Source organism: Leuciscus leuciscus, assembly GCF_965113295.1.
Source record: "Leuciscus leuciscus genome assembly, chromosome: 19".
In the NCBI taxonomy this organism is placed as follows: Eukaryota; Metazoa; Chordata; class Actinopteri; order Cypriniformes; family Leuciscidae; genus Leuciscus; species Leuciscus leuciscus.
The window spans coordinates 10281914-10297977 of record NC_138743.1 but is presented as its reverse complement, the minus strand read 5'-3'; the positions used below and the strand labels follow the sequence as shown (position 1 = coordinate 10297977).

General features: G+C 36.3%; 1 protein-coding gene across 1 annotated transcript; it reads right to left on the bottom strand.

Annotated features, from left to right (window-relative positions):
* Positions 1-12669: 12669 nt before the first annotated feature.
* ccdc25 (coiled-coil domain containing 25) lies at positions 12670-15226 on the bottom strand. The gene is made up of 9 exons (XM_082148326.1): positions 15062-15226; positions 14769-14816; positions 14645-14684; positions 14503-14554; positions 14346-14421; positions 14160-14263; positions 13728-13930; positions 13269-13314; positions 12670-13184 (listed from the first exon to the last, which is right to left on the bottom strand). Exons 1-9 carry the CDS (start codon positions 15084-15086, stop codon positions 13155-13157), a joined length of 624 nt encoding a protein of 207 aa, XP_082004452.1. The 5' UTR covers positions 15087-15226; the 3' UTR covers positions 12670-13154.
* Positions 15227-16064: the final 838 nt, after the last annotated feature.

Below are 16064 nucleotides of genomic sequence, written 5' to 3'. Positions count from 1 at the left end.
AGATGTCGTTTTTTTCTCATTCTGTTTGTTACTTTTAAGTTAAATGATCCAAATAATTGAATTGAAGCTGCAGAAATGGTTTGAAATCAAACCAAATAAAACATGAACATATTTATTTGGATTTCATTATACAGACACACTCAGAGACTCCTTATTAAAACCATATGGAGGAAATGCTTCTCTCAAAACAAACGCCATCAGTTTGGAGCTTTTGGCAGAGGGAATGGTGTGATGCTTTATTGTAAAGAAAGAAAGAAAGAAAAGAAACAACTCTGGTATGTCAGTAACAGTAAACAAGGGTGGGTTAGATTTTCATTAAACATAAAAAAAAAATCATCTGGCAATGGCAGTTGAGTCAAACCTGAGTTCAATTAAAGTGCAGATAAAAGGATTTAACCCTTAAACTTTATAATAAGACCAAGTTATTCCAGATTTCTGTTTGCAGGAGAAGCATTTAGATATAAATACAAAAGAGATGCATTCAGTGTATTACGTATACTCGTAAGTGAGCTTTGTTGTGAAATGTTTTCCTCCTTACAGGTGATCTTAAAGAGTTTGTTTGCAGCAATAGGTTCTCAAACTCATTTTGTCTTGGCATGTGTGTAATTAAACTATGCTTGGCAAATAGCAAATACCAAAACATGTCAAATGGGAAAATAAATGTACTTTTGATAAGGACATTGGGAATATTCTCATTCTTTTTAGAAGAAAAACTTTCCGCAAAATATCATTGATTTATTGGATTAAGACAGGCGGAATATTTAACATTTTTGAATAAAATCCCCGAGAGCCCACTGCCTCTGCTAAGACATTTTACACTTATCCATGTGTTGTTTTCGTCAATCGAGCCTTGGAAAGTTGTTTCGTTTGAAATTATTTGTGAAGTGCATGCATGAAGAAAGCCAAGAGATGTTAATCTTCCAACCATTCAGTTCAAAAGACTATTTGACTAAATGCAAGAAAGTTTTTTTTCCAGTGTAATACAGTTTTTTTCATTACAGATTATATAATCAGCATAAAAATGTTATATAAAAAAGTTGAATTGCAAAATGCACATAATGTCCTAGTGTTTGGTTTGTCCTCATGCTTTAATGACAGCATGTGTGAACTCTGTGAAAGTTTGTGTACTATGTTTGTTGCCTATTAACTGTTCGTTTATAATTTTAATGAAGGGTTTTCTTATCTTAAGGAGTTTTGTTCAAAAGGGTTTAAAGGCAGAAATGCAAAGATTGTTTTTGCTATAAACTGACTTGTCTCTTAATCAGCACAAATTGACAATTTACTTGATCCACAAAGAATATTAAAGGGAAAGTTCACTCCAAAATGTAAATTTTGTCATCATTTACTCACCATCATGTTGTTCCAAACCTGTATGAACACTAAAGAAGATATTTTAAAGAATGTTGGTAACCTGACAGTTGACGGCACCCATTGACTTCCATAATAGGAAAAAAAATATTATGGAAGTCAATGGGTGCCGTCAACTGTCAGGTTACCAACATTCTTTAAAATATCTTCTTTAGTGTTCAACAGAAAGAAACTCGTACAGGTTTGGAAAAACAAGAGGGTGAGTAAATAATGGACATTTTTTAGTTAAACCAAAAATGAAAATTGCTTTACTTACCGTCATGTCGTTCCAAATATGTATGACTTTCTTTATTCTGTGCAAGATAAAGAAGATATTTGCTGGCAGGTTTATAATGACATAAGATTTTTGGGTGGACTATCCTTTTCGTCCGTAGGAGTTATGTATCATCTGAAGTTTCCTGTTATGCATACAGCTCGGCCCTGATTTAGCATTTTCCCCTAGAAGCGTCTTGACATGATTCCAACCTCCCTCCAGCTTAGCGGTGGATTTCTGCTATAGATTAATCAGCAGTTTTTGACTGTTTTGCACGGCTGTTTTGGTTTCTCAGTAATCTTATACATTGAGCTCAAGTACTCAGATTTTGATCTGAAATGGCACTGCATAGCATCTTCCGTAGGGCAATAAACCCCAGCTGTTTCCCTTTTACATACTTTGTTAACATGCCACAACAACATTGCGAGTGGCGGACATAAAATTAATGCTACATCAGCTCTGCCCTCATTTGGCTGTGACACCTTGCATGTGTTTTAACCCCCTCCTTTACCTCTCCATATGGTTTTTGAAAGGTTTTGGGTGCGTCCACCTCATTGGGTGTTCACCTCGTACAGTGATTGTGATATTATTTTCCACTGGCCTGCCTTGGTGCAGAGGAACCCGCAGCTGTAGTAACAGCCCCTGACCCCCTTCTTAAACGCAGGGGCGACATCTGGACCCTGTTAGCTATACTTGCCAGTCAAGTCCTGTACCTCCCCGAGAGCTCCTCATAGGCAACCGCAGATGAACAACTCAGCAAAAAAGCCAAGACCCTCCTCTTCGTCCCACGCCATGTTGCCATTTTCTCTAATTGCGCTTGGAGGACGTCTCGAGGAGGCTGCGACTGCTTATATACTCATTTATATAAACGCCTCCACTGTCTCCATGCAGTCTCATGTGTGGCATTGTTTACATATATGGTAATTAGATTAAATGAACACTGTAGGCATGCCAAGTGTGATGTAGGCCTCTATTCTGCGTGATATTTATGTTACATCACATGTAGGTTTGTTTGTCAATGTAAATGATTACCTCCAGGTTGGTCTGGAATGGAGAGGAAGGTAATTATATTTATGTCAGTAATATTGTATGGCTAGTAATCAAATGAATACAAATGCATATATCAAAATAAAAAAGATTTATAATTGTAAAATAACTATAGGCATGAAATATTGATTTGATTCAATATTGAACATGTTAGAAGAAAGAAACAACTAAGTTCTGCCAGAAACATTGAACTAGCACAACGTACAAGAACAACATATAAATAAATAATTTGGCAGTCTTTATACCAAAAATATTTGTCTGCTGATCGGCCAATCAGAATAGAGTCATGCAATAATGTGTGTATAATGAAAACGAACTAAATATGATATATTCATGTTTTATTTGATTTCAAATTATTTCTGCAGATTGGGTAAAATGATTTGGGTCTCATATATATATATATATATATATATATATATATATAACATGTACATAAATAACAATATACTGTTTATGAGTCAAAATTGTTAAGGGGTCATCCCGGTCACGTAATAAATAATGTAAAAATGTATAATCTTTTATTGGAAAATTAAACATCATTTTGATCAAACTTTGATTGCCTTAATCTTTTAACCGAGAAGATAGTGAACAAACTATTTAAAACAAATCACCTGTCAAGTTTATAATATATATTACGTCAGCATACAAAAGTCAAATTGGTCGACAGTGACTCATCTTTAAGATCACTCATTTAACAGTTCATCTATTGCCAAAATTACGAATATTAAATCAGGCAAGAATAGAAAATTATTGAAAATATTTCAATCAGGAATGCCAGAATCAGAATGCGTAGTTTGTGCATAAAAAATGTCCGTCAAAACCAACACGTTGTACAATGTTCACTAACCTGGCAAAGTTTTTCAACTGGATTGGCATTTGTTCTCTTTAGCATGCAGTGTGAATTAATTCACTCAGTTCCCTGATCATTCCGGTTCAATTTCAGCTGGTGAAGAATAAATCTATACTCACGTGCTTTATGTATTACGTTTGGTATTGTCTCTGACAGACAGCATGTTGAACCCTCTCAGCCGCTAGTGTGGGTTCTCCAGGAAATGCATACACTCGTTGGACCTCTGCTTCTCGTAAATACTAGTCAAGTCAAGTCAAGTCAAGTTTATTTGTATAGCGCTTTTCACAATACAGATTGTATCAAAGCAGCTTCACAGTATTAAATTAAAATAATACAACAAAGTTTGTTTCAAGAGGAATTTATTGATTGATAAAATTAAATTAAATATCCCCAAAATATCCCCAACTGAGCAAGCCAAAGGCAACAGTGGCAAGGAACCGAAAAACTTCATCAAGTGACCTAATGGTGTCCTAAAACTCCATCAGGTGACCTAATGGAGAAAAAAAAAACCTTGGGAGAACCCAGGCTCAGTCGGGGGCCAGTTCTCCTCTGGCATTTATGAGCTAGAGGCCGGATTGTAGTTTGAACTGTAGGATTATATGAATGCCTGGCTGAAGAGATGCGACTTTAATCTAGTTTTAAACTGGGAGAGCGAGTCTGAGCAACGAACAGTATCAGGAAGACTATTCCAGAGTTTTGGAGCCAAATGTGAGAATGCTCTCCCTCCTTTGGTGGTTCTGGATATCCTAGGTATGACCAAAAGCCTTGAATTTAGTGATCTTAAAGAGCGCGATGGATTATAGGGTGATAAAAGATCCGTTAAATAGACTGGAGCTAAGCCGTTTAGGGCTTTATAAGTCAGTAGCAATACCTTATAATTAATACGGAACTTTATAGGTAACCAATGCAGTGATGATAAAATCGGTGTTATATGATCATATTTTCTTGATCTAGTAAGAACTCTAGCGGCGGCATTTTGGACTAACTGTAGCTTGTTTATTGAGGATGCAGGACAACCAGCTAGTAAAGCATTACAGTAATCCAGTCTCGAGGTCATGAATGCATGAACTAACTTTTCTGCATCAGAAACTGATAGCATATTACGTAGCTTAGCAATGTTTCTAAGGTGGAAAAATGCTGTTTTTGTAACATATGAAATATGATTTTCAAAAGACAGGTTGCAATCGAGTATAACACCCAGGTCTTTTACTGTAGAGGATAAAGTAACAGGACATCCTATGATGTTAAAGTTGTATTGTGCGAGGTTTTGTGGGCGGTTTTTTGAACCGATAAGTATTACCTCTGTCTTGTCTGGATTTAATAAAAGAAAATTACGGGTCATCCAATCTTTTATATCTTTAACACACTCTGTCAATTTGGAAAATTTTGCGTTTTCATCCGGCCGTGATGAAATATATATTTGAGTGTCATCAGCATAACAATGGAAACTAATTCCATGTTTCCTTATAATATTTCCAAGTGGCATCATATATATATATGATACTACTGTGTATTGTGCACGTTATTTTTGACAGACATCGAATTTTGTGATGTTTGAATGATGTGAATTTGAAAACAGATGGATCGTAAGGTTACAATTACTTATTTCTTAGCTGGCAAGTAGGCTATTCAGTGAAGTGATTCATGCCAATAAGTGTGTTACGCCGATGTTTTTCATTCTAATATTCAAACTGACAGCCAGTCTAAGTTTTTGACAGACGTGATAACATGCATAAGGGGTGTATTATGTTTGATTTGGGGGTAATTATAAAATGTATTGGAGATGTTTGAAAAGTATATATATATATATATAATATCTGAGATCAATATGCAGTAATTTTGCCTCCCCCCCTCCTTTTTTGGACATGTAACTTGGTAACATAGATATCATAAACTTATAGCTAATATAATTTCTAGTCTGAACTGAGTATATTGTATTGTTGGATAACATGCAGTGAGCCCCTTTTGTACATTTATGCATTTTGCAGACACTTTTTTCCAAAGTGACTTTGCATTCAAGCACTGCACATTGTATAATAGACATTTTAGTAAATCAGCTGTCAAATTTGTTCAGCTTTCTGCAAAAACAAAGATGGTGAGGCTGTGACTGCAGTTCTGCATAAAGAGTGTAAAATGATGCTTTTCTAAACATCATGTCTATTTTGACTATTGTTTCCAAAATAACAAGAAATTATTTAACAGGCTTTGTATGGTCACCCTGAAATGAGAACCCTTTATAAGCAATGTGGTTAAACAGGCAAAACAATAAAAATACAGACTGTTTTAAAACAGGCCATTGTAGCTTTGTTGCTGAGATTTGACAAGGTTCATGTAGTGAGACATTGAACCAGTTACTGAGAAGAAATGGCAACTTAACTCGACCACAATAAAAGCAGCTTTATTTCACAATAGATAAAAATAAACAAGCACATTTGGACATAAAGAGAATGACTTCCAGACCACGAAGATTACACTGACGCCTCCCTCTGACAAACCCTCAACCGCAGCCTCATTCTGGGACTGAAACCGCAGCCCCCTCCTTAACGTGTTTTGCTGTAAGTGTCATCGAGAAAGCGGAGGGACTGTATGTATAAAATGCTTGACTTGCATTTGCCAAGGATTTCATTGACTCAAGAGATCTAAACTCATGAACTCTTCTGTGTGACAGTTTTGAGAGAGGAGACTTTCTCCATATGGCATGTTCGTAAGTGATGTTTTATGTTTTCAGATGCAATACTAATATCCTTTGCTGTTGTGCTCCATGGTTCCTCCTGGGCTTGTATTCAAAGATCCAGAATCATATGGTTGGACTCCCAAGTGAATCTCAGTGCATGACAGTGCCAAGAGTTTTTTGGACTGATGGTGAGCGTCACATGACCTTGATTTAATGGCTCCCTCTGGTGCAATCCTCGCACATTCTCCAGCTTTCCACACATGCCTGAGCTGCTCTGTGCGTTCTACAGAAATGTCTCTGAAGAAAGAATTTTTGATTTGCCCTACTTAGGATTGCTGAACTTTTGACCCAAATATGCTATGGAAATGCTGTTCTAATGCTGAGTTGATATGAATGTTGAATTACAAATAACTTTACTAGCTATGTCTGCTTTCAATCAGCATAGGTGTTTTGGAACATACTGGTTTCTAGCAGTGGTGTTATTGCTAAAACTAAAACTATTAAAAACTATTGTTTTAAAATAAAGCTAAAATAACACGTTATACTATATATATCTACATCAGCAGTGTTATTTTGTATTATTTTTTATAGTATTATTGTTTTTATTAATCATTTGAATTAGGTTTTGTTATTATTTCTTCAGTTTTCAAGTAATTTTGTCATGTGCTTTTGTCATTTGTTATTATTTATAAATATACATATATCTGTTTAACTTTAATTTATTGCAGGTTTATTTTGTCATTTTAGTACTTAAACTTAAACCTGTTTATTTCAGTTAAGTCTTTCAAATTTTAGTTTACCATAACAGATTTTTGTGTTTACCATAAAGTTTGGCTAATTACATTCACATAAATGTATATTATAATACATTTACTGTAAAAAAATAAAAATAATATATATATATATATATATATATATATATATATTGTTGGTTTAACTTAAAAAAAGTAAGTTACCTGTTTGCCTTAAAATGTTGTGTTCATTGAAATTAAGAATTTGAGTTAATACATTGGAGATTGGTTTAATAAATAGAAACTCCAAATATGATGTTATCTGAAACCACATTCATTATCTAAGTTGATTTGACAAAAGATAAAAGGTGTGATAAATCATGAAAATAATTTTTTACAGTGTTTGAATTAAAATAACATGCAAATAACAAATAGGCCTATGTATTCTGGTGTATTCTGATGAAAATGTTTTGCAAGCAATATATCACAGATATTTCATTTAAAAAAATCTACTGTAACTTATAGGACATTTTTGACATTTATTATTATGATATATTTGAATGTCCGTCAATGTAGAAAGATGATTTTTGCTGCAAGTGGTGCTCACTGCAGAGACCTAGTCCAGCTTCACCTAATTAGGTTCAAGTTTAGGGATAGGGATATGGGCAGGGCTAGGGTGTGGCTGGACCTTCAAGCTACACCCATTACATTCAGAGAGGGCGTGGCTGGATGTCCAGCTCCACCCAGTGGCTCTGCAGTGAGCAGCTTTTGCTGACAGTCAGATGCTGTAGTTACAACATCTAGCATGCTGAAGGGGTTAACTGGGCCATGCTAACCATTGCAATGATCTCCAAAATGTGTGAATGAGCAAATATGACAGCAAGCAGGTTGTGTACAATGGAGGATCACACACCACATGGGCAGCTGCCATTCAGATGAATGTTCCTTTGATGGCCTTCCTTCTCCACCAGCTGGGAAACCAACCAGGTACAATGTTTTGAAAAACAGCTACCACCTTAAGCTGATTTTAGCTGGATTTTCTAGCAATGTAAAAAAAAAAAAGCAAGATGAGATAAGGTTTTGACTGGAAATCTTATGCTGCTGGTGTAAACTTTGCATACGTGCCAGAGGAATTTGTGTTGTCAGCTGGATGGGTTGAATAGATCAGTGGGTCACGTCTCTGTTGATCTTGTCCAATCACTGTGTCAGGGGCCTCTGGAGTGAATCATCAGCATGAAGTATGCTGTCGATAAGTCAAGCACAAAATAAACCTCTAACTGTACCCATGGGGAGAGCTCATGTGTTATGAAGAATGAAGCTGAGACGCTTTCCACTGGGTTCTGACCTCACAAGTGAGGGTGGTTGAACGTTAATGTTCATAATTTCGGAAACAATTATCATAGTTAAGCATATGTGGTTGGAAAGGGGTGTAGGGATTTTGTAAAGATGTTACTGTAAAGAAGAGCTAAAATAGTCAAACAAGTGATGCATTTATGGTTTACAGATGTGGCTTTTTCACAAGGTAATCACAACTTCATTTAACTGTAGAGTGCATATTTAACATTTCTCCTGTAGAATTCATAGGTGGAGAATAGCTAAATGATGTCATTATAAAAATGTTAAAATGGATTGTGTGAGGGTTAGCTTTAGGGGTAGTGCATATAAAATATTAGCTCAGTATCAAAATAATAGAAGTCAATGGAAAGCCTGCATCATGGTAGAAAAACAAATGTGTTTGGTCATGTTAATTTAAAATATACATTTTTGTACCAATGTAAAAATCATTACTGTCACGTTTGATCAATTTAATACATCCTTGATGTAAATTTTTTTTTTTTTACGTTTATGTGTATGCAGAAAACTTGGCACGTCTTGAAATGTGAAAGAGTGGCATTGCATATATGATACAATGATGAGAAGGCCTGTACTGTCTTACTGATATGGTTTCACTACTTTCTTTTTCAAATGAAGTTAATGCTTTATAATCATGACCCTTTGACAGTTGTTTTTCACAGCGGTTCATAAAGCAGCTCTTTGTCACATTGTTTGCTGTATTCTCACTCCCCGACAGTGTAGGAACTGTTGAATCGGACCCATGTGTACCGCACATTTCCTCACATCACAGTGGCTCTTCTCCAGGCCTGTCCTTTTCTGCGCCCACTTTATGACCTTGTTTGCTTTTGTTGAAGGCTCCAGCTGGCCTGACCGGTTCGGAAGACCACAGAGGCACATCCCTTCTCATTTGTGCGGCGGTCCACGCTTCTCACTGCTTTCCTGCCTCTTTATCCCCACTCTTTCAGTGTGAGCGTACGTGTGTGGTCCCTGCCAACAGTTATGGCCGCAGCATGTGCTAATGGCCAGTGAAGATGTGAAGTATAGCTGACAGGGTCTGGTTTGTGCCCCACAGCCACATCTAGAGAGACTTTTTTTTCTAAACATGAGGTTAATGGAGCAGACAGGTTATGTGTGGCAGGCCATCCACCCAGCGGAGGTCTAAGCTAACTGTGACGGTGGATGATTGGACTAAACGAGTGTTTGTTAGGATTTCAGGAAGTTTTCTCTGCTTTGTTGATGCTAACTTCAGCCATGCACAGGTATGTGTATACATGGTCTGATAGTCCAAAAGAAATCCTCCATACACTCTCAAAATAAATGTTCCAAAAGTGAGTTTTCGCAGTGATGCCATGAAGAAATAATTCCCTAAAGAACCCTTCAACGAACAGTTCTTAAAAGAACCATTGTGTAAAGAACATTTTAATTATCTAAAGAACATTTTTCCACTATATAGAACCTTTTGTGGAATGGAAAGGTTCCATTGATGTTTAAAGGCACACTATGCAAGATTTGTACCTTAATATAACAGCTTAGAAATCATTTCGATGGTAAACGAACTCGTTGTAGGGCAAACCATCCCGATAGTAAAGCAGGGGAGGGGCAATGCAATGCAAGTTTGAGAGGTGGAGCCCCCGACAAATCTCACGAGAATCACGACTTGCTTTACGGCACGACGTCACATACATCAACAACATATGAAGCAGCCTCTATGGAAGACACCAGCACGCATTTCAGACGTGAATCATGGTAGAGTCGACGAAGAAAACGGAAGAAAGCGCGGTCGGAAGAGTGCAGAGACGGCTCTGCGTGAGTGGTATTTTACGACAGCAACGTTAAATACAAGTACTCCACAGCGACTCTAGGGGTCGCTGTTTGAGGAAAACAGAAACTGCATAGTGTGCCTTTAAGGTTCTTCGTGAAACCATCAATGCCAATAAAAAACATTATTTTTAAAGGGATAGTTCTCCCAAAATTTGTAATTTTGTCATTACTCATCCTCAAGTTGTTTCAAACCTGCACGAGTTTCTTTCTTCTGTTGAACACAAAAGAAGATATTTTAAAGAATGTCAGTAACCAGACAGTTAACGGCACCCATTGACTTCCATAGTAGAAAAAAACTAAACAAAAAAAACATGGAAGTCAATGGGTGCCGTTAACTGTCTGGTTACTGACATTCTTTAAAATATCTTCTTTTGTGTTCAACAGAAGAAAGAAACTCGTGCAGGTTTGGAACAACATGAGGATGAGTAAATGAGGAAAGAATTTTAATTTTTGGGTGAACGATCCCTTTAAGAGTGTAGGGATCTTGCTGCTTTCTGATAGGTTAAGGTTATCTTTTTTGTCTTTTAATTTGTGATTTTTTTACAAATTTTTTACACAAAATGACACCAAAGTGTATGTGCCAGAATGATTTAGTCATCTAGACATTCACTTAATACAAGCCACGCTTTTTGTAAAGGCTTCGCTGGAAAGGCCTGTGTTATAATAGTGCAATGCCACTGGCTTGAAAAGAATGTGACTGAATCTTTCCTATAAACAGAGCAGAAACATCCCGCCAGTGAAGGACAGCTGAGGTGCCAGTCCGGGGTCATATTTTCCAGCCCGGCCCTGGACAGAAGACGACGCCTTCACACAATAACTCCTTTCTTTTGTGTCTGTCTGTACTGCAACAAGTGTGCTTGCTCTTTAGGGGTGTGTGGTCTGTCAGCAGCTTTTAGATTCCTAGCCTACGATATTTCTGATCGCAGCACACCAATGTCAATGCTATTATTGTACCACTAAATTGATTTGGATGGGTCTTATTTAAATGAAATAATACAACAAAATAAAATAATTCTGGCATAATGATTTAAAATAAATTGTAATGTTTCTTACTAGACCGTGGCAAAATCAGACAAATCAGGGTTCAAGGTTAGACTTTTAGATTAGCCAATACATTTAAGTTTATAAAATTATTTATAAAAAAAAAAAAAACGGTAACGTTTATGAAATGTAAATGTCATAATCTAACATGAAAAGTGTAGTTTGAGGTTGATGATAAAAAAAATTCTGGTAGCACCTTCAAAAAAAGAACTTCAAAGAACTGTTTTGTGTCCAATTGTGGAAATTGCCTTAAATAAACCAATGCTTTAAAAAAAATCTAATATTCAGTGCACTTCTTTATAGAAATTGTAAGGGGTTTTACAGTCAAAGACCCAGAACCAGATATGATGAATGAAGACCTGGAGTCAGAATTATAATAAATTAAAGAAAAGATTTACTGAAGATAGTTTGCAGTTTCATCAGCAGAAGTCAGCTTTAATACTCACAAAGAGTTCGTAGGCCGCCCCGATTACAGTTACGAAGATCACAGCAGTTATACCCTTCACCAAGGTCTAAACTACGTCCTTGCTTTAAGTTGCAGTTTCTGATTGGCTAAGAAATAGATAAACATAGTAATTTTCCACACATATACAGATAGACTGAAGCATATCTCCATCGATTATACAGCTGACACACGGACCCTGAAGTTAGGCACGTCATAACCTTCCAGTTCACAGATTTGGGTTGCTGGGCGCCAGCATGTCCAGAACAACTCAGTCAATCTCCAATAATGCCAGTGGTTCCTTAACCTGTAACCAAAAAGACTAACACACGCACTGACACACAGCTTTTCCAAGGTTGGATTTGGCCAGGCTCTGACGATGAACAGGAGAGTCGTCTCAAAACATCAAGATAATGCGTTCTTTCTCTCAAGGAGAGCTACACTTTAGTCTAATTAGAAAGTAAGGCTTTAACTGAAAAAGGGTCCCTTAAATTATAGACTTCAATGACCCCTGTGACCATAGTTGTCCGAGTACCCTAGAAAAACAGATGTATGCAGACATTAGAGAATGCATGAAAAGAACATGTCAGTAATCACATGGTAACTTCTATAACAAAGTAAAATCTCATAAGCCTAGAGAAGTCATTCCACTCATGAGATATTTAGAAGGAAAAATATTGATTAATATCTTAATTATAATCAATCATTACATATACATTGAAGCAGCAGTTTATTCCAAAATCCACACCCTTCTATATCTGGTCGTTTTCAAATTATGCGGTGAAATGCTGCCATCTAGTGGATGTTTTCGCCTTTTCCCAGTGACAATAAAGTAACCTAAAGCAACGTATTTCTCCTCAAATCGAATAGATTGCCAATTTGACTTGAAAGCAAAATATACTACTGAAAAGAATACCTAAACAAAGTAAAACACATAACATGTAGTTATGTAATTCTACATTTTAAATAATTTAACACATTTTAATGTAATTCTACATTCATCCAGGCCATCGATAGACCTGAATATTCAAGATAAAAAAGTGTGTGTGTGTGTGTGTATCTATCTATATATATACACACACCATCAAACAAACAGAAATGAACCGAGAATGTCAAAGATTTTTATTCATTTTAGAACATCAAAAAAGGAAACGTCTTGAGCTTGTCGCTCAATGCCATCATTCCAGAAAGGCATCATTTATAAGCACATCCTCTAGGTTTTAGTGTACACACAGCCATTAACATAATCTCCACTGTGAACATCTTTTAATTCGCTCAAAAACATCAACAAAAAAACTGTTTGAAGTACAGAATCAGCAGATATTCTCAATTTCTTTTTGTTTAAATGAGCCATCTACTCTTTTATCATTTAAAGAGTATTTTTTACATACTTTACATATTGCATTTAATTTTCAAAGGAATGACAAAGCAAGATGATCTAGAGCGCTCTTGGAATTGTGCTTTATTGGCACAAATACTGATTCCTTTTGATTGCTTATTTCTGAAGCCTGCTATGATGTCCTTTCATAAACTTGAAGATACTGTGGGGGGAAGATGGTGGTTCTTCTTAATCGCAGATCCATTTATTGATTTTACATGAAGTCATCTGAATCATTGCCATCCTGCAGAGAAAATGATCATTTCAAGTCACAACAGAATATATGTCAATGCCCAGCAATGTATATTTAACTCTAAAGATGAATTACCTCATTTGTGGTCATGTTGTCACTCTTCATGAGCGCTGAATAATTCCTGCAGGAAAGTAGATGTTACATGCAAGTTCACAAAATGAATGCCTGTACCTGTAAATAACAGCTCTCAAAAGGACTGATTATTAAATGTTATTTTCTTACATTTAAATTTGTGTATATACAGTGGAGTGCATAAGTCTGAGACCACATTGAAAATATTGCACAAACACTGCTGTAACTGAAGTAAAAAAAAGTTGATTTAGCAAATGATCATTTTTTTTTTAAATTACTCAAATCGTTTTGCTGATAATATAATTTGTAATGATTTTTTTTTATGAATAAAAGCATTTTGCAAGTGGTCTCAAACCTTTGGATGCCAGTGTATTTATTTATTTTTTAACCAAAAAAACAAAAAAGACAATTGTTTGTGTTGAGATATAATATGTATCTCAACATCTTAACAATATGCAGCACCTTAATTCTTCCATCTCTTTTTTATTTTTTATTTCCTCCTTCTCTTTCTTCTTCTGATCTTGTATTTGAGCCTTCTTCTCATTTCTTTCCTCTCTGTCCCGAGACTCCCTCTCAGCGGCCAGATCAGGATAGCGCTCCTCTTTCGTTTTCTCTAGTCTGTTGACAATTTCGTTGATTTTCTTTTCTACTGTCACAATTTTCACCTGTTGATATTGAAGTGCAGTTGAATAAAATACAGAACTTGCAATTATTTACAAGATTTCATAGTACAATAGTAATCCCTGAACACTTCAAAATCATATAAACTGTTCAGACAGGCAGTAAAAGGTTTTTTTTTTTTTTTTGACATATCTGATTTTAAAAGAATTGGTTGCAGTGTGCACAACATTATAGTGCTTATTATCAAAGAAGCATCCTTATCTCTCATCGTACCTCCTTCTGCCGATGGAAGCCTATCTGACCGACATCCATGTCTGCTGTTTTTTTCAGATTCCCCCATGGTGTGTAGACAACATTAATATTGTTCATTTTGCATCCTGTAAAAAAATACAGTTGAGATCCCACCTTCAAAACACTGTTAACAAACAAGTTTTGATGTTTCTCGTAAAGAAGCAGCACCTTGAATACTGTTGTTTTTGACCAGCTGGGCACAGTCAATCAGGACTTCTTTTGGTAAGTCTTCTATCGGTACACCCTTTAATCAATTAACAGTTGTCAACACAGAAATATTATAAATACATCTGTAGGCTAAAATCCGTTTCACTTCTCAAAATACCTTTGGCATTCTTAGATATACATGAGCAGACGAAAGCTTGTCCACGTGGAACCTGGAATCGCAGAAACATTCATTGCAGATCAAAACTAGAAGAAAAATAAGACTTCATTCGTGGTGTCAAGCACCAAATAAACGTTCTCACCAAATATCTTCAGGCCATCCATACTTTATCAGATCTTCATCTGTTGAAAAACAAAAACAGTTATTAATGGTCTGACAAGCACAGAATGCTGAAAAGTATTATTTATGATAAAACAAGCACTTACTTTCATATTTATCTTTGCCCATGTAGATGGTATATTGCGGTGAGACAACTGTAAAAGATAGCATGTATTGCAACTTTTAAAAAGCACTGTTCACTCTTGCTATAAAACTGAAGACACACTGAACCGGCAACAATATAATCTCACCACGTCAAGCTACATATATTGAAGTCTTTTTGTTGTATGCTCTATATTTTGTAGCATTTCTGTTTAAGCATTATCATTATTTCGTGTTCATACTGTCTTTGTTGACAACATAAACATGGTCTTGCCTGGGCACACAATTCACAACTCACCGTTGCTTTTAAAGTAAAACACCATCGTTCCGCAAAGACACAACCTTTGAAATGTATTCAACAAAACAGTGAGCACATCAGAGGTAAATCATCTGAATCAGAGACACATGTCATGTGGACCATCCATACCGACCACAACAGGAACCAAGCATCGCTGATTCGCTGCAATGAAGTAGCGATTCCCAAATCGTGAAAGGATTGTTCGTTTGAATCGGATCTTTTCAATGAATTGGTTGAACCATGTGCCTCAGCATCGAACTGTCCTCTTCTTCTTCTTCTTCTTCTTTCCAATTTTACGGCGGTTGGCATCCAGCTTTTTGGTGCATTACCGCCCCCCTCTGCTCCGGAATATGGATCAGATAATAGATCTTATAATACAACTTTGTCCATTCTCTTTCCTACACTTACATAACACTCATTCCCCTCAAATAAACACTCACACACAAAACACACTTTAATTATCAATTAAATCCTATTGAAAAGTCCCGCCTCCCTTAAAAATAACATCAATATTCTACTCTGAGTCCCATTTACTGCGCTTAATAACCCTTTTAATGTAATCTCCTGCACCCCAATCTGCCTCAACTTATTCTTCATTACCTGCCTCTGCATTTCATATCTCTTACAACTCATAATTATATGCTCCACTGACTCCTCTTCTCGACAACCCTCACACAACCCTGTCTGGTGCTTCCCTATCAACTTTAGTGTTTTATTCAGTGAACAGTGTCCCAACCTCAACCTCGTCATCACAGCCTCTTCTTTCCTATTCCCACTTCCCACCCTATCCCCTTTAACATTTCTCTGAATTTGGTATAAATGCCTCCCTTTCTCCTCTCTATCCCACTTCTCTTGCCATCTTTTATTTATTTTCTCCCAAATTATGCTTTTAACCTCTGCTTTACTAACATTAACCTGTACTTCTACATTCTCTTTTGTTAGCGCCCTTTTAGCCAGCCTATCTGCCATCTCATTACCTGTAATGCCAACATGTGCTGGCACC